Here is a 27,816-nt window from a genome sequence, read left to right on the forward strand (position 1 = left end):
AAGTATTTCTATTTTTATTTTTTAGCAATCTATCTGGATTTATGTGTAGAACTCTTCAAACTGAAACACTGATTGTAACCTGAAGATTCAGGATCTTGCTGATTCCATGCTGTTTGTTGCTGTAACCTAATGACATCAATACAAAGTTCCAAAGCAAGGTAGCCACAATGAAGGTATTCATATAACAAAATAGACTTCTTGACTTAAACTTGTGTTTTTATAAACCAATATCAATATCAATACATAGCGGACATTACATTTAGACATTTAAACCATTAATATTGCTAATTCTAACATACACAAACAGAAGGAGATCTTATGGTGTGAATTTCAAGCTGATGCTTAGCAGTCAGTGTACCACCCTCCTTCTTCAGGCTCAGATATGATTTGCAATTGGTCAGGTCACATCCCACTTGCACTGTACTCTATCTAACCTGCTGCCATTCCAAAGAACAGGAGCCAAGGTAAGTTTCCTTCTCACTGTCTCCTTATATAAATTGGTTTCATACAATATATATTTTTTTATTTAGTACATCTTAAAGCCCCCTAAAAGTTATAATAACTAATAAAATCCCAAAACCTTTAAAATATCATTTTAAACAGGACACGTGGATAAGTCAATTTCTATGACATTTGAAATGGAAACCAAGTTACGATAATATTTCTGACATTAACTTACATTTTGTTTTGTTTTTTATTTTCTGCAATTGTAAATTGATTTGGTAAATTTGATTTTGGTTAATAATTATTCAAGGAACTGTTTATTTTTTGGCAACCAATATGGAAAAAGAAATTTGGATTTAGTAATATCCTATCTATCTATCTATCTATCTATCTATCTATCTATCTACTATCTATCTATCTATCTATCTATCTATCTATCTATCTATCTATCATCTATCTATCTATCTATCTATCTATCATCTATCTAATATAGTGTTTAATCTTCTTTTTTTCCTATCTGGTTGGCTATATTTTTGCAATGTGTGCAGATTTCATACTGAAGCTGTTATTTTAGCCTTAGTTGCTTTGCAATGGAAATAGGTAATTCAAGCAGAGTTCTCAAGATGGGTGCACTGCATAGAGTATCTTTGAGAATCTGACATAAATGAGAGCTTTGTACTGCTCTCTATTCCCAGTGGAATTTCATATCCTCGTGCGTAAAGCTGCTTCATAAAAGCTTTCTTTCTTTTAACTCACTGAAATTTAGTTTGTGTGTCAGTTCACTCCAGCGCATGAATTGGTAATGTTTCTAGACTGGAGGTATTAGAAATGGTAGATGAATAGAACAAGTGTATGGGACTATGCAACACTTAGCATCTTAAAGAGAACTGTCATTCTAGTAGACACCACATGTCACATGCTTATTTACTCAAACAGGGGGAGTGTATATGTGGCAAATATGCTCTCTGTTTATCCAGAGTGGACGATCACTAAAATCTGACTAAAGAAGTAGTAAACTGCAACATAAAATATTTCAAAAAGGAATATATGTATTGCACTAATAAGGTTCTAATCTTAAGGTTATGAACTTATGACAATACATCTGTAATGCTTCAATCCAACATAATTGCAAACAATTTGATGAAAATGTTCCAAGTAACCTCTAAAAAGTATGGCAGCTCCTTAAAATATGAACAATATAGTTCTTCAATGGGCCAATTCAGCTACTGCACAAAAGTCACTTTGATACATAAATATCTTGAAAAGTTGGATACCATGTTCCATAAAGTAACCAAACTCTTTAGGATATCAGTGTCCATAGATAAATGGAATCATTGAACGTTTACAAATCATGTTTTGATAGTTCTCTACTTGTATCATACACTGTTCCATTAACCCTTAAGTACTATCATGGTATCTATCATACACCACTGTCATACACATAGCATTATGATAGACACCATGATACTACTTAAGGGTTAAACCAACCTCAACCTTTGAGCAGCAGAAATATTAGGCTAAGTGATATTATGTATCCTTAAATGTATCCATAAATGTCAGCTGCCTGGCTTGGTGATGTTGACTTGTAGACTATATGGCATTCATCCAAAATCTATGTGTACTCCCATTTATATGCAGAGAGGAAAGTCATTGAATTAATGCTACTGTGTGATGGTGGGATCCTTGCAATATTTTTGTACTCATTAGACTCGGATGAATAGCTCTCCTCATGTTATGCTACTTGGTCATGAAATGTCATAATTTAGCTTTATTTTACAATTATGCAGCTGTTATCATAATACCAGTCAGATAATTTTTTCCATATTTATGTTTCCCTTTAAAGCTTTGAAGAATGAAGACGTTTGCAAATATTTTCTTGGGACTTTTTATACTTAAAGCAGCAGTAGCTGCTCCACCAACATCTGCCATTAACTATGATACAGATACATATGAAGTCGATCTGTATAGCAATTACGACTATGATGATAACAGTAATACTGGAGAGGTATTTGCTTTTGATAATTATTTTCATTTTGCAATTGCTTGAACTTATTATACTGTAAGTGGAATTTTATATGAGAAAGTAGAGTGTGTGTATAGTATAGTATTCTAACATACAATATGGTATTATATACTGCATGTTTAAATGTCTAAGTTAATGGTTCTAAACTCAATGTGGCAAATCAGTATGTCTTTAGAGCATGGGAAGAAATCCACGCAAACACAGGGAGAACATACAAACTCCTTGCAAATGTTGTTTCTGGCAGGATTTGAGCCCGGACTCCAGTGCTGCAAGGCTGCAGTGCTAACCACAGAGCCGCCGTGTTGCCCATGCTGATACGTAGTTTTATCAGATAAATTTTAGTATAACTTGTCATTTATTTAAGTAAATTTTTATAGTGTAGGAGTGGGCAGTCCTACTCAGTGACTGACAGCTATCTCAGTACGCACACTCATACAGGGAGGGCTGTCAGTCACTCAGAAGCATCACCACTAGACTCCTAAACACAAAATGAGAAGAGGTATACTTAATCTTTTCCCACAACACTATCCTCATACTGCTTTATATCATGCTGTCTGCATATTCATCAGTGTGACTAGTTCACTTTAAATAATGAAAATCTTTCTGATTGCAGTTAACCACTAGATGGAGCTGGAGAGCTCGCTGGATACAGTTGTATAAATAAGTCAATGTACTGTATAAGCAGAATGCAAGTTTTTAATTCCCATAGTCCTGGCTGCAGGCAGACAAAATGTTATCGTTTTGTAGTGGATTTTGAGCTCTGCATCAGAAAAGGGAGCTCTAATAGGTTGTAAGACCTAAAATGATAAGAATATAAGTGAGATAATTAATGTAATATTAAAATAAGCTTATAAGAATAGAGTTTGTGGCAAAAAGATAAATAATTCATAATATATTAGTATATACTAGTATTAACATCTGGTTGGCCACATAATATGAGATAAACTATTCTACAAAATAAAGGTCAATGAGTAAATGATAACAACTATTACCTTAATATATATTTTTTAACATTCATGAGGGATACATGTAGAAAATCATGGTATGGCTAGGAGAAATCCTAAAGATATTTTATAAGACACCTGAGTCAAATAGTTTACCATAGTGAAAAGGGTTGACCAGAGACATGACAGCCAAGTCTGCAGCTTTTCCATGCATGTGCCCATAGGCTATGTCTGCTGTTATAGCTCATATCCATATCCATATGTCAAGTGCAATACCAGACATAAGCTCAGGGCAAATGTTGCCGAAATACTATTTCTTTGTTGCAGATTTCTTGAGCCAAATCCAGGAGAGGATTTAGCAGAAGGGAGAAGTATAGGAGCTTCCTTTATATTTCCCATTCCTTCTGTAGCCAGTCTTGGTTTTAGCTCAGATAAATAGATCAAATTCTGCAACTAAAAGAGCTAGTGATATGGTGCTGCTATAGAAAATATAGCAGATCAGTTTTGTTTCTGTGCCATCCCTTGAATCCTTCATTATTCTGAATTATGGTATTTATGAATGTTTATTGCTACTATTGCTTGCCAAATGATAAAAGATACATTTTCCAGCATGGCTTTTATGTCTTGTTAGTCTGCGGAGTACACAGGGGTTAGTTCTTCTGATCTGCAGCCATCATCCTTACATCAAGTCACAGGATTGTTTAGAACAAGGAGGAGGGTTAAGAAAGAAAGTGATAAGATCCCATTTTGTGTGTTTTGTGCATTGTCTATGTTTGAGTTGGTTTAGAACAATTGTTACATAGAATGGTTGAAAAAAGGCTGATGTCCATCAAGTTCAACAAAAGGGCTGTGTTTAGGAAAAATACGTATTCTATAAATTTCCAAAAGCATCAATTCTATTTAGCTGTAAAAAGGCATCAAAGCTGTTATTGAAGCTGTCAGCTGTCACTGCTATGAGTAGCTCCTGGGTAGGCTATTCCTCAGATTCACAGTTGTTACAGTGAACAAGCCTTGTCACCTTCGGGGATTACACCTGTTTTAACTTCAGGAGGGGGGGGGGGAGTTCCCTGTTGTTTTTGAAGGGATTTCCTCCCTCTTTTTTTGTATGGACCATTTATATATTTTATAAAGGTTTATTATATCTTCCCTTACACACCTTGCAGGACTATATCTTCCACCAATTTTAAGCAGAATGTAGGACAGAATCTCATACAGAGACTGAAACTCTAGTGTGAACCTAGTGTAACCCAATAGACCTGGTTGTACCTATTACATGCCTGTAAGAATCAGTGTCAAACACCTTGGAAAAGTCCAAGAACACAAAGGAGCAGATAAAAACAAAACTATAAACAAAACTCTTAGTTGCTGTATAGCAACCAATCACAATCCAGCTTTCATTTTTCAGGAGGAGAATACAAAATGGGAGCTGCTCTATGATTGGTTGCTATAGACAACTAAGACAGTTTTGCTTTTAGACAGTTTTAATAAATCAGTCCATATATCCACAGGTTATTCCCTGCCTAGGCTTCTACTTACCTCTGCATGCAATAAAATTTTTGCTTATTTGTAATCATAAATATTTCTCTATATGGTTAACTTAGGACAAGGAAAGGTTTATGAAACCTTCTTCAGGGAAACTTAGGGTCTATTCATGCGGAATAAAAAGCTAGCAGAACCCATTGAAGTCAATGGGAGGCTTTTTTTTCAGCACTGAAATTCCACACCAAATTCCTCACCATTTTCCTCCATGTGAATGGACCCTTAATCTTCCATAGCACCACATTTTATAGCCCATTCACCTCCCCTTGGCCTCTGATCATTATACTATGGGGTCTGAAGAGACCCAGAGTACTTTAATAGTTTTTGGGTGGTGAGTCAAATCCAAAATGTTTCTAATATTTGCACCAAACCCTGTTGGGGGCACTATAGGACATTATACAGTGTGGAAGGGCTACTATGGGACATTATACCCTATGAAGGGGCTGCCAAGGGACATTATACTGTGCAAACGGGCCGCTATGGGACACTATATTGTGTGGTGGGGCTGGTATGGTACATTATACTGTGTGTAGGGGCCACTGTGGGACATTATACTGTGTGTAAATGGGACATTATACCATGTGGGGACCAGGAAAGGGGGCACTATGCTGTATGGGGGCTTTGTGGCTGCTAAGCGCCCAGTCTTTGCTAGTTACACTCCTGCCACAGAGTGCATGGAATATCCTAGAAATCCCAGGCTTTCTTCAATGTATGTACATATCATATGGAAACTATAAATACCATAACTGCCTTTGTGGGTTACAAAGCCTGAGAAGTATCAATCACAGTCACAGAGGGTGTGACTATGATGTGGCCCAGAGGAGTAGGAACGACAAAATATCACCAGCACTGGCAGATTAAGTGTACCATGGGCCCGGGCTGGTCAGAAAGTGCAGCCCTCCCATTCATATAAAAGATCCCAGTGACAGAATATTATCCTATAGTGACCCCCACACACCATAATGTTTCATACTGGTCCCCCTGTAGTATAATGTCCCATAGTGCTTCCTCCATACAGTATAATGTTCCATAATAGCCCCTGTAAAGTATAATGCCCCATAGTGGCTCTTTTCTTGTGATGAATTTTTGGGATTTGCCACCTACAGACTATTATTATGCTGTGAGTTATTTTCTGACCCCAGAGTATAATAAGCAGCGAGCAAGGGAATTTCAGTAAACATAACAGTGTTACTCATCTCTCCTGGGCTCAGACGTGGGACAATCCTCTACGGGCCAGTTCTGGCCTCCTGAATAATGTCAAAGACAGATAAGGCCTGTAATTGGGCATCAGCAATCACATGGGTCACATCAGGATCTTTATGCTGAGTGATCCATGTGACTGCTGCAGCCCAGTTACAGGCTTTATCTGTCTTTGACGTTATTCAGGTGGCAAGAAGAGGCTCAAAGAAGACAAGTACCAATTTTTGAGCCCAGTGGAGGTTAGTAACACCATTTTTTATGTTCTATTATTTCCCCTGAGCCTCCACAAACTATACTCTGAGGTCTGAAGAGACCCCCGGGTATGATAGCAGATCCAGTTTGGACATGTTTGGTCCAAAGTAAACAGCCATTTGTGAGATGAATCTTGCAAGGTTCGTCCAACAAATACCCTCTTCCAAGAAGGCTCTGTGCTGCTTACTTACTTTATTCTTGACAATAAAGGCTGTGGATACTACAACTGTAGCTCTTTTGAGTCTAGGAGATACCCCTGCAACACCCGTAACCACTAGTACCAAGAATATGTTGTAGGGATGGGTAGAGGATTGAGTTTAAAGTTTGCTTCAGGGCCCTCAGGATTTTAGTTACGCTACTGTACTAAATACAAATGTATATAACCCACAGAGCAGGAGTAATGATTCATATAGGGGTATTTTACTAATGTGTTCATGCCAGATTTCTGGTGAAAAGTGATGCATTTATGGTGCATGGCTTTGTCCATTTTCTGACCTGCTCGCCACTTTTGAGAAAGGTGAGCAGAGCTCAGTAGGCACCAAGGAGGGTCTGGGCAAGGATTCCACAGCCCAACATAATTACTTTATATCATGCCAGAAAACTGATGTGAGCTATGCATGACATGTAGGCCTGTCCCAGATTGGTGCAGATTTAATTTCTGGCGCATGAGACCTCCCATGATATGCCATCCATAATATGTATATAAAATGTTTGTGTATATAAAGTGAATATGTATATATGCTTGTGATTCTGTTTTTACATAGGTAGTATTGGTGTACAGCATATAATGTGTGTATTTATATATGAGATTTGTGGCTATAAAATTCAATGTACAGCAAAAAGATAAGCAAAATGTGATTTTGAAAAATTCAGTGTTGTGCTTTTTGTGTCCTATTGGTAAATGCTATGTTATCTCTATCAATGCTTAAGATGATTTAGGAGAGTAATTTGAATTTCTCTTATATTTGTGCAGCTCAGTAAGTTCAGACAGTAGCTTATTAAACATACACTGCAATGTCACTTTTTTTTTTAAACACACATTTTGACATTAAAAATGTTCTAAACAGTAGCTTTTTGAGGGCAATAAGATGTTTGCCTGTTGTAAAGAGAAGAAAAGGCTTTTTGAAATTAGTTGCTAAAAATTATTTCTTTATGTGAGTAGATGTTGCACCAGAATGGTGTTGGTATTGGAAGAAACAATGGCATGTGTTTTGTTTTTGTTTTTTGTTTTTTTGGGGGGAGGCCTTTTTAAGTGTATTTTTTTGTTATTATTCCAACACTGTGGCACCAGCAGTATGAAATAATAGAGCATGATGGGACCAGGCCACAGGTGTTTGCCTGGATGAGTGTTGGTAGCGGTGGCATTACAGTATGGAATAGAACGTGCTGCTGGAGATGATGTATGGCTGTGTAAAGGCAGTAGGTAGCATCAGCAGTACAGAGCAGTAGAGTAAATGGAACATAACGCAGGGGGACAAATGGATGATGCTATTCATTGATATTGATCAGAGGTGTGTGAAAATCCTCATAGATACACAAAAACAATGATTTACAATGCAACCAGCAGAAATACACAACATCTCAGTCCTTTTATATAGTCCAGCCTTAAGTATAACTCCCATGTCAAATTTGGTCAGCATATGCCAATGGTCTTATTTGCTAGCCCAGGATTCCATGAGGTCATGGTCATCTGCCAGGGTAAAGGAACACTTTAGGTATGACTGCACCTACTTGTGTAACCAATGGGTGTCAGTTAATGTCTTTATGTCTAGTTAGTACCGTAAAAACATTTCTGGTTCATCATGTTCCGGATACTGTCCTCTTGCTTCTTGTAACTGTGTCACTGACAGAGAGCGCAGACTGAGTGAGGAAGAGTACTGGGATTTGGCAGAAACCTCCTAGGCAGACATGCAGCTGGCACTGGCAGCGGTTTCCCTAAAAGCAGTGGCAAACTGGGTGTACAGCATATCCTGATAATATGCCAATTTTCCTCTTTTTGGGAGTGAGAGAGAAATTCCCCTATTTTAGCTTTATAGCGAGGGTCTAAAAGCACAATGATCCAGTAAGCATCCCTTTACTTTGCGCTAGCAATACGCTTTTCATTATGTAAGTAACAAAGCATGTATCCTGTCATACTTTCAAATGTGTGTACAAACCCATGGTTGGTCTTGGCCAACATGGTCATTGTCATCATCCTTACCTAGAAGCAAATAAGGCTCCCACCAAAGGGGAGACCACCTCCACCGCCATCATGCCTTCTCCCAACATTGTGATTCTTTTAATACCCTGCCTGCTATTCTCAAACACTGTACTTACAGTGCTACCCCCACTGTTCTGTCCCACAATACTACACCTGCTTGCTTCTTCCATAAACCTCCATACTGTACATGCTCAGTGCATCTCAGGATACATACACTGCCATTATGTCTTGGGGAAGTGACTGAGCACTAAGACACTCACATGTAACTCTACTATTGAAAACAGGACAGAGAATTTACACAACCATACATAGTAACAAGTAATAATATCAATGTCATGAGAATTGGGATACATTTGAAAGTAGCACTTATCTGCACCTAGAGATCCTAGAGATGTTGTCTTATTGCTACATTTTGTACTGGTAAAGATAATGTACTGGCAAATGCACTGGTACATCTGGTTATACTTGACATAGTACAGAAGGACATACTATTGTTACATTGCTGTACACTTTGCACTCAAATGCCTTGTTATATCTACCAAACCTAATGGATTCCTCATTTCCAAGCTATAGCACTTTCTACTCCTGATAAATGAGAAGCAGATCACTCTTTCATCCACAGTAAATAACCTATTTGTTTCCAAATTACCGTAAGGTAAAATGTAATGGATTTTATCTTCCTTCTTATCTTTCCACATTCAGGGATAATTTTGGATATAGTCTGGTCCTGAGCAAAATATTCAGAAGGAGAAATCACCAAGGCATATGTTCCTATCACAAAAAATGATTTGCATACAGTCACGGGCAAACAGTTTGAGACCGGCACATTTTGGTCTTCAGAATGTTTGCTCCCGGGGGATTAACTATAGGGGCTACAGAGGTAGCCTTCACTCTGAGGGCGGGGGGGCTAAAAGTCCCTCTGTCACCTAAAATATATCACTATTCTAAATGGCAGTGGCCAAATTAATGATTTCTTACTGAATTGTTTTAAAACTTTGGTTAAACTTTGGTTAACAAATACATCAAATTTATATAAAGACTCATTATTTACAGTGTTGATCCTTATTTTTCAAGACTTCTACAATTCACCCTGGCATGCTGGATGTCATTTTTTGTGCCAAATCCTGACTGTTGACAGCCAATTCTTCTTAACCAAAGCCTGGAGATGATTACAGTTTCAGTTTTTTTTTTTCTACCCCCTTTGTGAGGAGTATCCACAGGTTCTCAGTGGGATTGAGATCTAGTGAGGTTCTAGACCCAAAATTTCAATGTTTTGTTCACTGAGGTACTTAAATATTACTTTTGTTGTGCCATCATCCTGGAAAAAGCATTGTTCATCACCTAATTGATCCTGGATCATTGGAAAAAGTTGCCTTTGGAGGATATTCAGATATCATTCTTTATTCATGGCAGTGTAAGTGAACCCACTCCTTTGGATGAAAAGTAACTCCACACATCAAAGGTCTCAGGATCCTAAAGGCCTTATTCACATGAAAGTGAGAAATGCCCATGTGATGTCACAGCCATTTTAAAAACCATGTGAATGAATGGGCATATTCACATGTCCATTTTTTTTGATGGACAATAAAATAAGGTCTTAAAATGGGTTACAGTTACTACTTAGATTGTGATCAACACATAACAAGTAGGGCAATAGCCTGCATACTGTTATAGTCCTGCTTTACTATACACAATAATTGTACCACCTTTTTTTATACCATATATCACTATATTGCACACACAAATAGATTCACAATAAAGTAAATATACACATATATGTATGTAATATGCAAGAACTTATAGACACAGATAAGGACAACCAGTTATGGTTAACAGTTTGCTTTGTATTGGTAACACATATTACAGAAAATAAAGAGTTCAGCTATGTAATTTGGCCATTTTTCCTTCTCCTGTGGCACCTGCTAAAGGGTTGGATTTATCCTTTTGCAAGCCCTGTTCCACTGGGGTGGTATGGGGTGGTGCATATCTTTTGTTTCTATTACAGCCTACATAACTCCTCTATTACCCGCCCTTCAAAGCAGTCTCCCGGTCTGAAGGGAGGTGGGCCCTGTATACACTTTATACTTCCCTAATGTGTCCTGCTTCAGTCTCCTGCCTTCTGCCAGAGTCACTGATTCAGCTGCCTGGGCTTTGGTGAGGACCACTACCGCAAATTTAGTGAAATGATTATTAGTAATCAAGACACACTGTAATAAATAATAAATAAGTAGCAAAAAGGTAGTCCATACAGACCAACTGGATTGTGCTCATCCAGATCGGCACCTCAAAAGCTTTCTGCTCCAGTCCACTCACAAGGTTACAATTTCAGAAGCTTCTGCAGGTCAGTAAGGCATCCCTCTGCAATTCTGGATGATAATAGTGCCTCCGTAGTCACGCAAAATTCTCAAACACAAAGTATGCCATCTTACGAACTGATACACCTCCCTAGTAGGCAACACCACCTCTCATGCAGGCTCCATTTCTGTCGCCAGCTGTACCTGCAGTGAAGGACCCTGTTATGCAAAACCACAGTTGTGTTGCTGCAACAGCCTCCTCCCGACACACAACAGAGCCTCCTGTGTGTGTATATGCAGCATTTGGTGATGCAGTATTTATTGTGTCACCTCAACCACATGGGAGTCCTGAGCTTACTGTATTTAGCATTCCTCATCCTCCAAGAAGTCCCTGCTTATGGGTAGCAAGGCCTGTTGCACCACTCACGCTGCCTGGCCAAAATCTGAGATTTCATCCTCTTCATGGTCCTTGTCTGTATCCCAATTAAGCACCTCTCTTGGTTTCCAGAACAGGGTGTCCTTATAGTGATTGTCTCACCCAGTCCAATAGTGCTTGTTGAGCCATGCCATCCCATGCATTTCTAGTGCTCTCACTTTAGTGATCAAGAGCTGCACCAGAGGGTTACTGTTACCCGTGTAACCTCTGTGTATGCCAATATCTGAAAACTATTCAGTCACTATTCACACCACCAGCAGTTTCAGCTTGAATGAGCTATAGTTATGAATCCATGTGTGTCTGAAGTACAAATGTCTTGTTGTCTGTGTAAGCCAATGTTGACTTGAGAGCATTTCCTTTAGTTTCCTACAGGTATGACCTGCTTCCTTCATCCAGGCCAGATTCTTCTTTTTGATATCCTCAAGCAATAAATTGTATATCTGGGCTGCAGTCTTGGCAAAATCCTTAATAAAGAGGCTATAGTAGTTCACCAGTTTCAAGAAGGAGCGGCGCTTGCTAATGTTGATATATATGGGCTATTGCTGGATGGCTTGATCCTTCATATCCATTTTTTGTACACCCTCTTTGGACACAACATGCTAAAGACACTCATGCTTTTAAGGAGGAAGTGGCACTTCTGAGGGTTCAGCTTCAGTCCATGCTCCCCAAACCAAGACAACACCCTATTCGGCCTTTCCCTGCACTCCACAGACATGGCAAAGAAGATAATGGAGTCATCTTTGTTCAGTTCTCTAAAACACAGCTCCATTAACTAACTGGAACATGGCCCACATTTGTTCAGATTTGCATCCACGGGATCTCATCAAGCCCCCTCTTTGAGATGAAGGCTGCGCTGGCACAATCTGCTTTGGCAATGGCCACCTCCCTGGATATCTCTGTGGCTGCAATGTTTCTGCCAGCACAAAAATCACTGTGAAAATTGCTGTAGATGGGTCCATTGATTCTACATGCTAAGGACCAAGATTGGAGATAACTGGGATCCTAGATGTTTAACCCCCTTCGACACCACAGCTGACAATGGAATCCCCTCTCTCATGTTATAACTTGAAGAAAACAATGCAATAATTGCTGGTTTTAGATCATCCTGCCTTCTCAAATACCCGTATGGATCTCAAAATGGTGGCATTTAAAAATACAACTTGTCTCATAAAAAACAAGCCCTTATATTATTTTTTCATTGGAAAAAAATAAACAAGCCTTTATTAAATTCTATGAGAATATGTTCCATAACTCTATAGTTTAGACAATAAAATAAAGCTTTCAAACTTTGTCGTAAAATTGCACTTCTTTTAATGGTAATCGGTGACCCTATGTTATTATTTCTCATTTATTTATTTTTTGTATTTATTTATTTCTCTAAGTCTCTAGTCAGATCATATTCTATACAGTTTCATTGATCCAAAAAACAGATGCAAAAACGGGCATATTTTTAAATACTTTATAGACATTGTCTGTCTCTGTCCCAATCTAATTTGCTTGTCGGTTTTTTGATGGGGATATGAGGAAATAAGTTCAGCCCTTCATGTCAATGATATTTCCTAATTTTTTCAGGAGGATAATATAACTTGTCACACTGCAAAAAAATTTCAACACTGGTTTCAAGAACATGACAAGAAATTCAACATGCTGGGGCCACACGGTGGCTCAGTGGTTAGCCCTGCAGCGCTGGTGTCCTGGTGTTCAAATCCCACCAAGGGAAAAAAAAACATTTGCAAGGAGTTTGTATGTTCTCCCCATGTTTGCATGGATTTCCATCCCATATTCCAAAAAAAGACATACTGATAGGGAATAATGTACATTGTGGGGCTCACAATCCACGAAAAAAAGAAAAAGAAATTCAACATGCTGATTTTACCACCAACTTCCCCAAATCTTAAAGGGAATCTATTACATAAATTGCCAGCAAGTTTGTATGAATCAATGGTGTAGTGTCCCAAATATTACTATACCATACTTGTACCCAATAAGCTCAATGTACTCTGGTTCTCACACATTGGGAGAAGTTTACAATCTCCTATGCGATATAAAATTTGTCATACAAATCCTGTGCCATACATAATTTGATGCAAATACTGTTTTCACACAGCTATCACCACTTTCCTGAAAGGAGGTCATGGATTGGGATAGAACTTTGAACAAGTCACACTTATCGTCATTATAGGGGTTGTCCAGGAATTTCAGATGTCAGGGAGGAGGGAGGGGATGAAACAAAAAAATATATGCTCATCTGTCCCCAGCATTCCTTTGTCTGCTGCAGCTCTCTGGTCCACTGCGTCATGCCTTTGCCAGTGAAAGTCCTGTCCCACATGTGACCACTGAGGCCAATCAGCAGCCTCAGCAGTCACAGCAAAGGATGTCACTAACCCTTTCCTGTGGCCATTGAGACCACTGATTGTCCTCATCAGACACATGTGGTGCAGGACTTTCATCAGCAAAGTCATGACACTCACTGGACTAGACATTATATTCTCCCAATAATGGTACCTACAATATTCCTCCTATTACCCACAGAATATCCTTCGCATGTTCTCTGATGTCCCCATACTATTATGTACATTTTCATCAAGGTGTATAAGCCACTTCAAAGTAACCTCTGTATAGTAGGTCCTTACTCTATTGGGTGCCTCTAGACTAGGCAGAGTACCACAGCAAGGGCAGCCTGCACCACACCATGTGAACAGCCATTGCTTGGGCGCTGTGCTTTTGGGCAGTTTGAGTCTGAGGGCTTAGCATGGCAGCAGGAATGTTGTTGGGCGGCTGCTGGGTTCTTCTCTTGTGGGCTCTGCATTGCTGTGGTGGCAGTTGCCATGTGATGCTATACCTAATAAAGTAGCCACTTACTACACAAAGGTAACCATGAAGTGACTATTGAGATGATACACCTTTTGCACCCCCACTTATCCCTTTAAATTATTAATATATATGTATCTAAAATTCTGAGCACACCTTTTTGTGCCATGTCCCAAGTAAGTGGGTGAAGAAACAGGAGAAGCTGGTCAGCCAAGTTGAGTGCAGTATGGATGATCGTCAAGGGATGGCGGAAGAGCCACAGGAAAGTCGTACAGTCCGGGTCCGTACACAGGAGATCACAAAGTATCCAGGGGTAGTCAGGACATTGTCAAACAAGCCGGGTCGGTACACAGGAGGTCACGAGGTAATAGAGGGCGCAGCAGAAGAGTAATCAGAAGAGCCGGGTCATACTCTGGAAGTCATGAGGTATCCGAATCACAGGTCAAGAAGAGGTGGTCAAGGAGGCAAGCAGGGTCATACACAGAGGCCATAAACAGGAACAAGGCAGGGAAAAGGCAGAAAGACATGGGTAGAAGTGCAGGTGAGCTGATTCCCAGAAGAAACTGAATAACCAGCGGTGGGCTGGAACCAGAATGAGACCTAAATAGCCTCCGGCCTGCCGCTGACCCCCCCATCCCCAGAAGCGCCGGTTCTGTTACCAGAAGGAGATCAGAATTCCCTGCAGACTATTGTGGAGTTTCTGGCCATCCTCCTCCAGGAAGGACATAGCGCTTCAAGCACAGTGGGCTGGCAGCCTCCACGCATCGCAGTGGAGGCTCCGGCCCACACTTTCACAATGTGCTTAAGAAAATAATTAAAAAAAAACATTATTCAGTAACATGGTGAAGGTGTACAATATAATGTAATGAAAAACTGATCACTTTTTAAGAGAACTACGGTGTGTTTGCATACACAGACTACTTCTGTATGTGATTTTAACAGACCAAACTACTGGAGAACAGGTGCTAAGTTAATGATACGTCTTTGACTTAGAGGTTTCTGGGTAGTGGAGGAGACAATGAGTCCCCTTTTTTCTCAGCTAGGTAGAGCTCTCCAAGCCAGAAGAGTGTGGAGAAGGAAGGAAACTGAGCCAGATTAGGCTGGACGATAACAGCTCAGAAAGTCCTGTGTTGTTCTGCAGTCTGGAGATGGGATTTATCCCTTTCACCTTTTGTAAGTGAAAGTGTGCAAGGATAGTATATGAAGACAACGTTATATGAGCCTCATAGCTATGACCCTGCCTCTAGCCTCAAGTCAGAAAAGAAAACCCTGAGAATTTACGCCCGCAGCCTTCAAATTGTATAAATTTGTAGATTCTGAAGAGATTAATACACTATTAAAGTGAAAGTCTGCCCCAGGAAAGGAGAAGGCAGACTATTAATGGGAATAAAATCAACTAGCTCAACCCTTAGTGGATGCTCAGTAAGAACTGTAACTCCAGTATCTGGAAGCTGTTATAGTTGTTGGAGTCCTCTTGTTCTATCTCAAGTAAACCATTAATATGGCTTTTAAAAATGAATATGTGCCCTGTGAGAAATACTACTACCACCATCAGACAACCTAAAGCTCCCTTCACCACAGCACCAACCTAGAAAGAGAGCTGGAGGATCTGGCTGAGAGCCTTGCCACTGTGACCACAGTAAATGCTACTGCTCACAGCTTAGGGCTCTCTCACATCTGCACCCAGGGTCTCCGTTGTACAGGTTTCCGTTTCCTGCATGAAACTGGGCAGGAAATGGAAACCTGCAGGCATTTTTCAAACTCATTCATTTGAATGGGTTTGAAAAGTGTCCGACCATGAGCGCCCATGAGCATTTTATGCTCTCCTCGGCGAAATCGTTTTTTTAACCTGACACAAAGTCGGACATGCAGGACTTTGTGTGAAAACAGTTTCGCAACGGAGAGCATAAAACGCTCACCGGCAGCGTCACTGGCCTCTCCAATGAACTACTGCAAATGGTTAAAGGTGTCCAGTCTTAGAGAAAGTTAGACATTGCCCAATTAAAATAAAGTTCTACAATTTTCTAATATAATTACCAGTGCATCTTGATAAATTAGAATATCATCAAAAAGTTATAGACTGTTACTCAGTGGTAAAAGGTGTTGCTTTCAGAGGAAAGTAAATTTAGCATTTCATTTGGAAATCAAGGTCCCAGAGTCTGGAGGAAGAGTGGAGAGGTTGCTGTACATAATCCAAGCTGCTTGAGGTCTAGTGTGAAGTTTCCACTATCAGTAATGGTTTGGGCAGCTATGTCACCTGCTGGTGTAGGTCCACTGTGTTTTATCAAGACCAAAGTCAGCGCAGCCGTTTACCAGGAAATTCTACAGCACTTCATGCTTCCTTCTGCTGACAAGCTTTCTGGAGATTGAAATTTCGTTTTCCAACAGGACTTGGCATCTGTCCACACTGCCAAAAGTACCAATATGGAGTTTAATAACCACAGTATCACTGGGCTTGCTTAGCCAGCAGACTCACCTGACCTTAATCTTATTGTCAAGAGGAAGATGAGAAACACCAGACCCAACAATGCAGATGAGCTGAAGGCTGCTATCATACAACCTGGGCTTCCATAACACCTCTGCAGTGTCACAGGCTGATCGCCTCCATGCAACATTGCCGCATTGATGCCTTCATTCATGCAAAAGGAGCCCTGACCAAGTCTTGAGGACATTTACTGGACATATTTTTCATTTGGCGAACATTTCGGTGTTAAATAATTCTTTTACAGTTGGTCTTCTATAATATTCTAATTTTCTGAGATAATGACTTTTGGGTTTTCCTTGGCTGTAAGCCATAATCATCAGCATTAACAGAAAGAAACATTTGAAAATGTTCACTCTGTTTGTAATGACTCAATATAATATATGGGTTTCACTTTTTAAATTGAATTACAAAAAAAAAAAAAAACCTTTCATGATATTCCAATTTTCTACAATACAGATACTGTATGTACTTCTTTTAGCCTTTCCAGACTAAACTTTTTGGACCGTCAATGAGAGACATTTATAGTTCATTGACTGAACATTAAACATTTGTAATATCAAACCACCAAACCACTTTTAAACCACTTATACCAGTGGTGGAAATACCAGGTCGGCTGCCACAGGGCTCGGGACATTAGGAGGCCTGGCGGGCTCCGATGCATTTTTTTTAAGAGGCCGTTACCTGCTGGAGTTACCCCAGAAGGTAATGGGCCCTATTTACTTACCGGTCCCTGCTCCTGCTGACGGGAAGCAGAGGCGGCAGCAGGAGCAGGGATTGGTAGGTGAGGCGTATGTCCGCGAACCCCAACAAACACTGCTATCATTATACTCTGGTCTGTACCAACATTGAAGAGATCTGAAAGCAGCTAGGAGAGCACTGGAGCCTAGGAGAGGTAGAAAGTATTATTTATGCTTGTATCCTCCTGTGGGTCTAGAAGACCCCAGAGTATAAGAATTGATCATGGGTGGGCCACTGTGGGACATAATACTGTGTTCAGAGGCCACTATGGAGCACAATACTGTGTGCATAGGCCATAATAGTGTGTGTGCAGTGACCACGGTAGGTCATAATAGTGTGTGTGCAGGCGCTATCACACTGTGTGGAGGGGCCAATATGGGACATTACTGAGAAATTCAACTTCTATTCTATATGTAAATTAACTGTTGGTGCACTTAGGATGTGGCCACATCTACTGGGGCACCATTTTCTTTTGTCACTGTTGCAAACCACTGTCCATGGGACAAGTCAGCCTTTATGATTTGGGAGTGACTCTAAAGAAAATGGGTGCTCCAATGAAACCCTCTTATCACAAAGGTTTGCTAAGATGTTACACTTTAGATAAAGGTTTTGAGACTTGACTTAAATTTGGTACTCTGCAGAAATAAATTCTAAAAAGTAATAAGTAAATGAATATCTTACATTTTGTTACTGAAGTTCTTCACGTGGACAAAGAATTACAACACAGCAACATCCTTATAAGTCTGCTTCTGAGACAATGTAATCACTAGTATACATTTTTGGGCACTTATGCAATATTTTTGCTTGAAGGAGTGCAAGTTTCTTAGGTTCTTGTGTAGCGCTAGCTTCAGCCTATTATACTTTATGTCTAACCCATCATGTAAGTAAATAAGGATTTGTTGTAGAGCGACACCTAGTGACTAACTTTATACTGCTAAACCCATATCTTCTAATAATAAATGCATTGTACTAATTCTTTTCTGATCAATAAATGTACTTTTTCCTCCCTTAGATAGAAATTGGAACTGTACTGCCAATAGTGAATAGGCCCATTCTATCTCCAGAACCAGTTCAAGAAGAAATTGAAGAAGAAGAGGAATCTACACCAAAGTTAATTGATGGATCTTCACCACAGGGACCCTTGTCTCCTGGAGTCCAAATCCCGGAAGCTAGTGGAGGTTTGTGTCATAAGTACTCAGTTACATGAGCTGATCCCACAGATGCAATATAGTTGTCAATGAAAGATCTCTAAGTAATTTAAAACTATTTAAATTGCATATTAATATTTTATATATTTTGTTTTGTTTAATATTTTATTTCAATATTTTAGTTATTTTACTATACATTTTTATGCTCTGTTTTGTTTAATTTGGTATCTTCATTTTTGGCTGGTAATTTCAGTCTTTCTAATATGCAATGATTCTGTTTCATCTATTTTAATTGCAATCAGATTTTTATGCTAGTTTTATTTGTTTTGTTTTTTCTCTCCAAATTTTATTTCGCAATACTTACTTGTGATAAGGTAGAGAGAGCATTTTTATCATATAGCATGCGTCCCATATTCCCATGTGTCCTATATTTTTTGGTCCTTAAAGAGCAGTGAGAATATATATATATATATATATATATATATATATATATATATATATATATATATATATATATATATATATTATATATATGTAGTAATGTACTATAATAATATATTATAGTAAAAATCAAAGCATAAACCCTTCACAGACAAGGCATCCAGCCATTATTAACCCCCTCCCATTGTCCACATGCCATTAACTTAAAAGTGTGAGCCCCTCTCATGGGCTATTTAGGGCTGTTGGGTTCTAGGTAGGTGCATCTTTGGCACGGGGTCTTTTATTTTATGCACCAATTCCAGAGGTGGGAACACCTTGGCCCAATATATTTACTACAACTCACCAAACTCAAATGACTTATATAGGGAATAATTACCATTTTTTGCTGGTGTACATTTCCATTCTGGTGCACAGAAATTTGCCAGAATTCATGCACAGTTACCGCCAGACTGTTAAGTATGGCAAACAGTATAGTACTGCAAGCAGTGCTCACATGCATTAGAAACTGACATACAGCAGACATCATTCACCTATCACATGCATACTGAACATGTTACTCACATATTACATGTAAAAAAAAGTGTATGTTTAAGTCAATAATGTACTAAAGAACTTATTACAAACATTTCCTAAACAATTTGCAATAGCTGCTTTCATACTAGTGAGACACAGCCATCTTGACATAACTAGGAATGGCAGGGCCCCAGGGGGAACATTTGACATGGGGCCTCCTGACCCCCCAGATGCCATGTGAGGCGGGCCTAGATCGCGATGCATAATGACACAGAGCTGGCCCACAAGAAGTCTGTGACATCATTAAACAGGTCCGAAGACTATTATGTTATGTTCCGTCACGTCTCCTGGCCCAGTGATCATTATACTTGGGATTAGACCCCGGAGTATAATAATAGCAGTGTGTGTTGGGGTTCACTGATCCGCGACCTTACTTACAGATCCCCGCTCCTGATCACAACAAAAGGAGAAGCAAAGGCAGTTGTGAGCAGGAGCGAGGATCGGTAAGTAAAAAGGGCGTGTTACCTGCTGGGGTTACTTCAGTAGGTAACAGCCTATTAAAAAACAAAAAAACATAAGAGGCCTGCCGGACTCCCTAGTGTTCCGAACCCTGTGGCAGCGGCTACCATGGTAGTTACGCCCCTGTTGAAAGCCCATGACACAAATAAGCTACATCCCTTAATCGTAGGCAATCAATATAATATGCCCAGAAAATCCCTATGACGATAACACTGCACTCATGGTAAGGTGTTTACATTAGTCCTTGTTGGTGGCAGGGCTACTGTTAGAGTTTGTAAGGTAGTTGCTATTCTTAGTGGGTATTTATCTAGACAACTAGTTAGCCTTGACTACCCCCTACTGACAGCCCTGAACCTGGAGGCCCTTAGCTGTTAGTCCTCATGCAGTGGATGTAGGTGGTTCATAGTTAGTGGAAACTTATATAGCATCAGGTACAGTGTGTGATACTCTATTTTGGGATGAGTGCAATTTTTTAGGCACCTTCCCTTTTGGGTATTGGGTCCCAGGTATTATCAATCTAGGGCTTTTCCAGACCAGTATTTGGGTGTAAGTTCTCTATCCTCTGTAGCCCAGTTTTCTCTGCTCATACAGTCTGACACTTTCGTGCCCTGTGTCTATTTATATTCTTTTGATGACATTAATAAAGAATTGTATTTTAATACGTCCCTTTAGATAGGAATCTCTCACCTATCTTTCTTTTTGTAGTTTCATTAGGCATGTAATACCTCCATTATTGACTGTTATTGACAATTTTCTTCACAGAAAGTCTGCAGAGTTTTCCTCTGTGGAGTTTCTGCCCCTATTATACTCCAGCATTTCTGTTGGCATAATTCACATGCTGCGATTTTCAAAAACACAAATGTTTTTGAAAACGCAGCTTTTTTGCTGTATATTTTTTTTCTACGTGTGGATATGATTTGACAAAAAAATGCAGCATTTTTGCAACATGGGGCAATGGCCTAAGAAAGAGATTTCTGGGATATCATTTTATTTCTCTGATAAATTTCTATATTTATTGATTCTGTATCTGGACGAGCAGAACTGGTATTATAGAAGTCATGTATTATTACATGTTTGTTGAGATATGTGACATCTGGAATTTGCTGAATTTATTCTGAAGGTCTAGCACTGTATTTACAACGATCTGCTTTATGACTGTCATTGCCTTTTAGGAATCTCCACTTGTATCCTCTGCGCATGTATTCGCACTACCGTTTACTGCGATGACCACAACCTTGATTCAGTTCCACCACTTCCTAAAGACACTACTCACGTCTACCTACGTTTCAATAAGATAAGCAAGATAAACAAGAATGATTTCTCATACCTAAGTATGTATTCTTGATAAATGTTAGTTATTGATAATGTACTTAATGAGGTTGTCCACTTAAGAGAATGCCTTTCTTATGTAACATGAAACAGAGGTGTATATTGAGTTAGAAACACAATAATTGCCTAGTGCTGTCCCAATTAGAGGCACATAGCATGTCATAGCATTACTGAAACCATATCAGTAATCTATTATTACATCACCGTCGTAATGACTAAAACCAATAAGGTAAAAGTCACACCAATTAGTTATTTCTTTACGGCTGGAGATGCACATTATTACGTTTTTATTGCTTTTTAATCCCTTGTGGACATACAGATTTTTTTTTATCTCTGAATTACAAAAACCATAGTTTATCTTTCAATGTAACCTTATGAGGGCTTGCTTTTTTCAGGACAAGTTGTTTTTATTACACCATTTGGGTGGGTTTTTTTTTCGGGGGAGTGGGGACTAGCAATTTCACAATTATGCATTAGGTTTTGTTTCCACGACATGCACTGTGTGATATTAATGACTTAATAAAATAATCCTTTAATAGTCCCACTATAGAGAAATATAGTGTGTTATAGCAACATGGATAATACAGTAATATATTACAAGAAGGAACACATACAAGCTCAGAATAGCAGATAGAAAAAGATACTAGGTCTCATAGCAACTAAGAAAAAAGAAGGACTCAGGATCAATTAGTTCTTTGTGCGGAGTGATCTTCGCTTAGCCTGATGCTGATCATACAGCCTGACCTTGGTTGGGAGGAAGGATTGTCGATTGTTCTCCTTATATTAGAATGGGTTACTGCCACCAGGATATTCACCATTAAACGAACATCACTTTAGATAGGTTATGAAATATCCTTTTTAGCTTTCCCTGTTTGTTTCCCTGGTGATAGTTGAGAAGAAATGAGTCACACTGAGAGTTTAGTGCCATTGATCACATCTGATGCCGATATCCAGGACTCTGTGACATCTAGAACCATAGTTCTGATGCTATTTTAGAGCTTAGAATCTCAGCTTGCGGTTCTATGTTCTATAGAAATGGAGTTATTGGTAAGTAAAGTGTGAGGGGAAAATATTTGTGTAAAGAGAGAGATTAGCATTCATTCCGCCATCTTGATCTGAAAATCTCCATTCTCCCTGTCATGTAGCTTGCTTGAACCTTGAGATTTGCAGTTCTGCTCTTTTGTCTTTAGACTTGCAATTGTGCTTTCTTATCATATTTAGGAAAAGGTTGGAATGTTCCTCGGTTTCTCATAACTGTTACTTAGGTTCTCAAAACAAATACAGAATGTGCATTAGACATTAGATCAGTCTAAATAAATTTTAAAGATGAAGGACAAGAGCATCCATTTTGATGTTTTGTGCTAATACTTTTGTAAAACTAAAATGGATGACACGGACAACCGTGTGTCACAATATTTTCTCCTCACAAAAGATACACTTGAGGATGGAAGATACTTTAACCGCCTGTATCTCTTCTTCTGTAGCATATAAAAGCACAATCCAGTTTCACATTTAGAGCCAATAGTCCCTGTTTTAGAATGACAGAGCAAGGTCCTACAGAGCTAACATCACCATCTGAATTGATCTCTCCCTGCTGCCTCTCAAACACAAGCTTCTGTGTTCATTTTTATAGGTAATAGGCAATTTTTGGCATAATAAGGGAAAATCTAGAAATTATATTTCATACCCTATTTGACTGTGAATTTAGTGGTGAAAATCCTGGTGACGGGGTTCTTTAAACTTAATATTTCTTTTCAGATTTTTTGATATAATAAAGGTTTACTGTAAATTCCATTGGCCTGAACATCTCTTTAATGCAATGTTCAAACTTTCAAACTCCCGTGGGGCCATAGCCTTAAGTGGATTTGGTTTCCATTTTTTAAGTCCCCAAGTGGACCTGAAGAACGGAAACGAAATGCATTTGTGAACCTAGCGTAACAGTTAGGCAGTGCTAACTTAGCCTACCCAGTCTAACAATGGCTAGCCTTATCACAGTATTTGTTCCTTTATGATAAATATGGAGTATCGTATAACTTTATACCATATATTTGTTAGCTTCATTTCTGTCCACAAAAATATAAATTTGGTCTAATCTTCCCCACTTTTTTTGTGCAAGAGTTGTCTATTTCGGAGATAAATGTGTTGAGGAGATAGAGCAGATTCATTATAAGTAATATGTGTACCTTGTGCCAAAAATGGGACGTGGCTCTGCTGAAAATGGGCATAACCTAAGTTACCACACTGTACACCAAAAAACGTAACAGCATTTTGCTATTTTCTGGAGTAAACGTACCCAACTAGTAAGAGGTATACAGTTTGACTAGACAGTCTAAGAAGGCAACAATTTTATCATTTAAAGCATCAAAACCTAAAAAATATGGCACATTTTAAGACAGTCTAACTTAACTTTGCACTTTCTAACTTTTAGACAATAATAGCAAATCTTCCCCAGTTTATCTACAATGTCATGCTCCAAAATTGAGGCACAAACTACTCCACTAAATTGGCATGATCAACTTAGAATTACTAGTTAGTAAATGTAGGCCACTCCATCTATTACAGTTGACCATTTTTATTGGGTTTTATGTCATAAATGTATTCCTAACTATGGAGCACAGAAGTTGTTTTTCATTTTACTTGCATTTTACTTTAAGTAATAACTTTGAGTATTTTCTTTCCTTCAGACAAATTACAGAAGATTGATCTGACGTCAAATATCATATCAGAAATTGATGAAGATGCATTTAGGAGTTTGCAGCAGCTGAATGAGCTGTCACTTTTGGATAACAGGATAAGACAGCTTCCAGAATTGCCACACGCTCTGAGCTTCCTTGATGTCAGCAAGAATAGACTTGGACGCAAAGGAATTAAACAGGAGGCATTTAAAGTATGTAGATAAAGCCAACCAAGACAAGGCTAGGTTCACAACTTATTTGGAGTGAATCTTCAGAGTGCATATGTGTGTGCGTGTCCATGTGTATATGTAGGTATTGTGCCCATACACTTGCATTAGCAAGATGTATACCAAAACAGTGTTTCTTTGCCATACATTTGGCTGATATCCAGCACTTCTTTAACATGGCATCAATTGAAGCTTTTGTATGATAAAATATGGAAGTTGTTTGAAAAAAAAAAAGAAAAATCTATGGATTTGGTATTATACTTCTTATACAAGTTCTTTAAAGGGCGTCTGTCGCCAAAATGCCTCCCAAGCCAGTAATAGTGCCCTGTAGGGACCTTTAATAGGAGCACAAATATGCATGAGGAGGGCAGGACTTTTACAGCGGATGGAACCAGGAGCATTTTATTCACTATATAGTATCTATGCCAGAGTACTGTAGTTTATTTAAGTGCATAGGAGCAGCACTGCAGTACTCCAGCTTAGCCACTATACAGTGAACTGATCCTTCTGCTCTATCACCCATATAGGTTCCATCACATTGTTGATGCCAGAACTCAGGAGTGTAGGCAGCAGTGTAGCAAGTAACCATGGGGTTCCATAGCTAAAAAAACAAACAAACAAAAAAAAACTTGTAATGGGGCTCCATTCTACCATGTTCACATTAAGCAGAAAGTTCAGAGCTTGAAAAGTGTACGATTATTTTGGTCATATTTACACACAGGAATAATGCATAAAGTCATTATACAGTATTGCACACAGTGATTTTACACTATAGAGATAATGCACACAATGTTATCACAGTGCAAGGATAATGCCGACTATGACATGATAGAACAGGGATAATGCACACACAAAATGATTATTATAATTACTTATTTCATATGCTATGATATCACAGTGTACATAGTGGTGTCAAATGTAGGTACTATAACCTCCCAGTAAAATAATTGAGACACATTCAATATACATGTATTTTTCCATCATCCATAGTTATCACTATTAGAACCATAGATCTTAGTGGCCCGCTTGGTTGTAGGAGCTGTAAAGCGTGCTATCCTGGTAGTTACACCTATGAGTGTAGGAATTCATTAATTCCCCTATTAGCAATAATCATCAGAGGAGTTTGTTTTGTAGAAAAAGGTACCAGAATTACTGCTATACTTTTTTTATCCTGAAGATTATATTGTATATCCATGTAATCCCTGGTTCACATCTGCGTTTGGTAATCCGAAAGCACTGGCAGTGAAAGCACCTGGACCCCATAGACTAATGATGTCTGTGTGCTTTCTGTGCACTGCCCGCTCGAATCATACGAATATGAAAGTAGATCACGAACTACTTTTCTGTTCGCATGTTCCTTTATAGTCTATGGGGTTCGTGTGCTTTCACTGCACACCGCTTGCCAAAGCGTTGGGTATTCTGTTCGGGGGGAGGGGGGCATGTGGACTCCCTGAACGGATTACCAAACACAGATGTGAACCAGGCATAAACTTCTCAAGATACAAAAGTGGCTTTGAGTGAAAATGTAATTTTTAGGAATTCTTTAAAGGAGTTGTCCAAGACAAACAGTTAATAACCTACTCTTAGGATAGGGTATTAATGTGAGATTGGTGGAAGTTTGATATCCGGAATCCAATCTGATCAGTTATTTTTAGAATAGTATATGAATCCAGAAACAGATTGTTCCATATATAATATAGTGATCTAGCTGTGCGAGTACAGCTCAGCTCCTATTCAAATGAATGGCCCCATTGTCAGATGATAAATCAATGGATCATAAAATAATGGCTCATCCTAAGGATTGATCATTACTTGTCAGCCTTGGTCAACCCCATTGTGTTCTTTTCAGAAATGAATTTTGTCTCTTTTCTTACAATAATTAACACTTTTACACAATTATTGGCTGACAGCCATTTTGTATTTGACATCTGTTAGTTTAATAATATTTGGACAATTAATTTAATAAAAGATATCATGTATTTAGGAAAGTTGTTTCTTTTGATTTCAGGACCTGAGTGATCTTCGTATTTTGTATTTGAATGACAACAACTTAGACCATATCCCAATACCTCTTCCTGATAGCTTGCAGGCTCTTCATCTTCAGGTAACTAAATAAGTTTGCAATTTAAGTTGATCAGTGTAAATCTGTTAGAAGAAGAAACAATAAAGCATTTTTTAGACTTTGATACATTAAGTATGGCGTTAGAGATTACTTATCTAATTCTTATGGATAATAAAAGTGGAAATAGAGAAGAGTGAATTTCACAAAATTAGTTTTGAGTCCAATTCAATCAAATGGATTGTCAGATTTCATTTGGTCAACATGACAGTGACATATATTACTGTGACTCTGACTGTTCATTGATTCACACTTATAGTCATTCATGACTGGCTGTGCTAGAGAGAGGGCTGTCTGCAAGTCATTATGTATAAACTTGCCAGGACAACCCAAAGCCATGTAACACTTGCAAATACTAGTAATGTAGCGAATCCCATGGCTACTTTGCAGTAAAAACCGCACAGCAGACATGCTGCAATTTCGAAAACCCGGCACGGATATATGGTGATAGTAAACTAAAACTAAAATAGTATGACCCTTGGAGAGTGGGGACTAAAAAAAAAAAAAAACAATAAAAAACTGTCAAGAAGGCTAAAACTTGCTACCAAGAGATTGAACTAGAAGCTGTTTAGTATTGTAGCTGCAGTATGTAGTATACAGTTCTGAGGCTACTGTGATGCACATAGTATACATCTCAGAGGCTGAAGATCCCATCAGTCGTTGGCGCATAAGATGCTTCTCATTGCTCTTTGAACATAAGTTCTGCTGCAACTGGTGTTAGTTGTTGAAAATTGTATACTTGTTGTTATTTTCTTACTCTTAATCGAAGGATATTAATTGTCTTTCTATTTTGTTTTAGGATAACAACATTCAGGAAATGCATGAAGATACCTTCTGTAAAATGAAAGATTTGCAATACTCCAGAAGATCTCTTGAAGACATTAGACTAGATGGAAACCCTATTAACCTGAGTAGAACACCACAGGCCTTTCTTTGTCTACCTCGTATTCCAGTTGGCAGGCTTATTTAAGTCAGAAGGCCACACACTAACTTCATAAATCATCCACAATTAAAATATTTACATGGCTTTATTAAACACATAAAATAATATGTAACATCACATGACATCTTCTACTACAATTTCTACAGTGTTACCTAAATAAATTGCAATCTTAAAGAAGTCTGATATTAAATGTACTAAAAACTGGAAAATAATATGCACAAGAATGTACATAAAGTACTCTCTGAGTAACCTTGTAACTAAAACACGTAATCCTGAATTAGTCTATTTTTTGGTATATACTACCTAACAATTTCTAGCTAAATTGCTTCATTTTACGTGAAGTAAATGTGAAACATGTAACAGCTGGACTAATACTGTACATAAAGGTTGTGTGTTATTTTATTGTACTGTGATACCGCTCTCTTTTGTCTCAATACAACCATGTTTGCCTTCTCTTAAAACATTATTTCATGGAGGTAAAGTGTGACACACTGTCCTAACATACAGTCCAAGCCCCAGCTTAGTTGACCTAAACT

The 27,816-nt window shown here is 38.6% G+C and overlaps 1 protein-coding gene across 2 annotated transcripts; it reads left to right on the forward strand.

Annotated features, from left to right (window-relative positions):
- The first annotated feature begins 373 nt into the window (after positions 1–373).
- On the forward strand, positions 374–27,816 carry EPYC (epiphycan). 2 transcript variants are annotated; one of them, XM_075274495.1, is made up of 7 exons: positions 374–464; positions 2,288–2,449; positions 18,379–18,544; positions 21,160–21,318; positions 24,001–24,203; positions 26,227–26,322; positions 27,137–27,816. In XM_075274495.1, the coding sequence occupies exons 2-7, from the start codon at positions 2,297–2,299 to the stop codon at positions 27,305–27,307; spliced, it is 948 nt and encodes a 315-aa protein (XP_075130596.1). In that variant the 5' UTR covers positions 374–464; positions 2,288–2,296; the 3' UTR covers positions 27,308–27,816. The 2 variants fall into 2 exon arrangements, with proteins under 2 accessions (XP_075130596.1, XP_075130598.1); XM_075274497.1 differs by lacking the exon at positions 374–464 and adding an exon at positions 2,098–2,118.

This window comes from Leptodactylus fuscus, chromosome 5 (assembly GCF_031893055.1).
Source record: "Leptodactylus fuscus isolate aLepFus1 chromosome 5, aLepFus1.hap2, whole genome shotgun sequence".
Lineage (NCBI taxonomy): Eukaryota > Metazoa > Chordata > Amphibia > Anura > Leptodactylidae > Leptodactylus > Leptodactylus fuscus.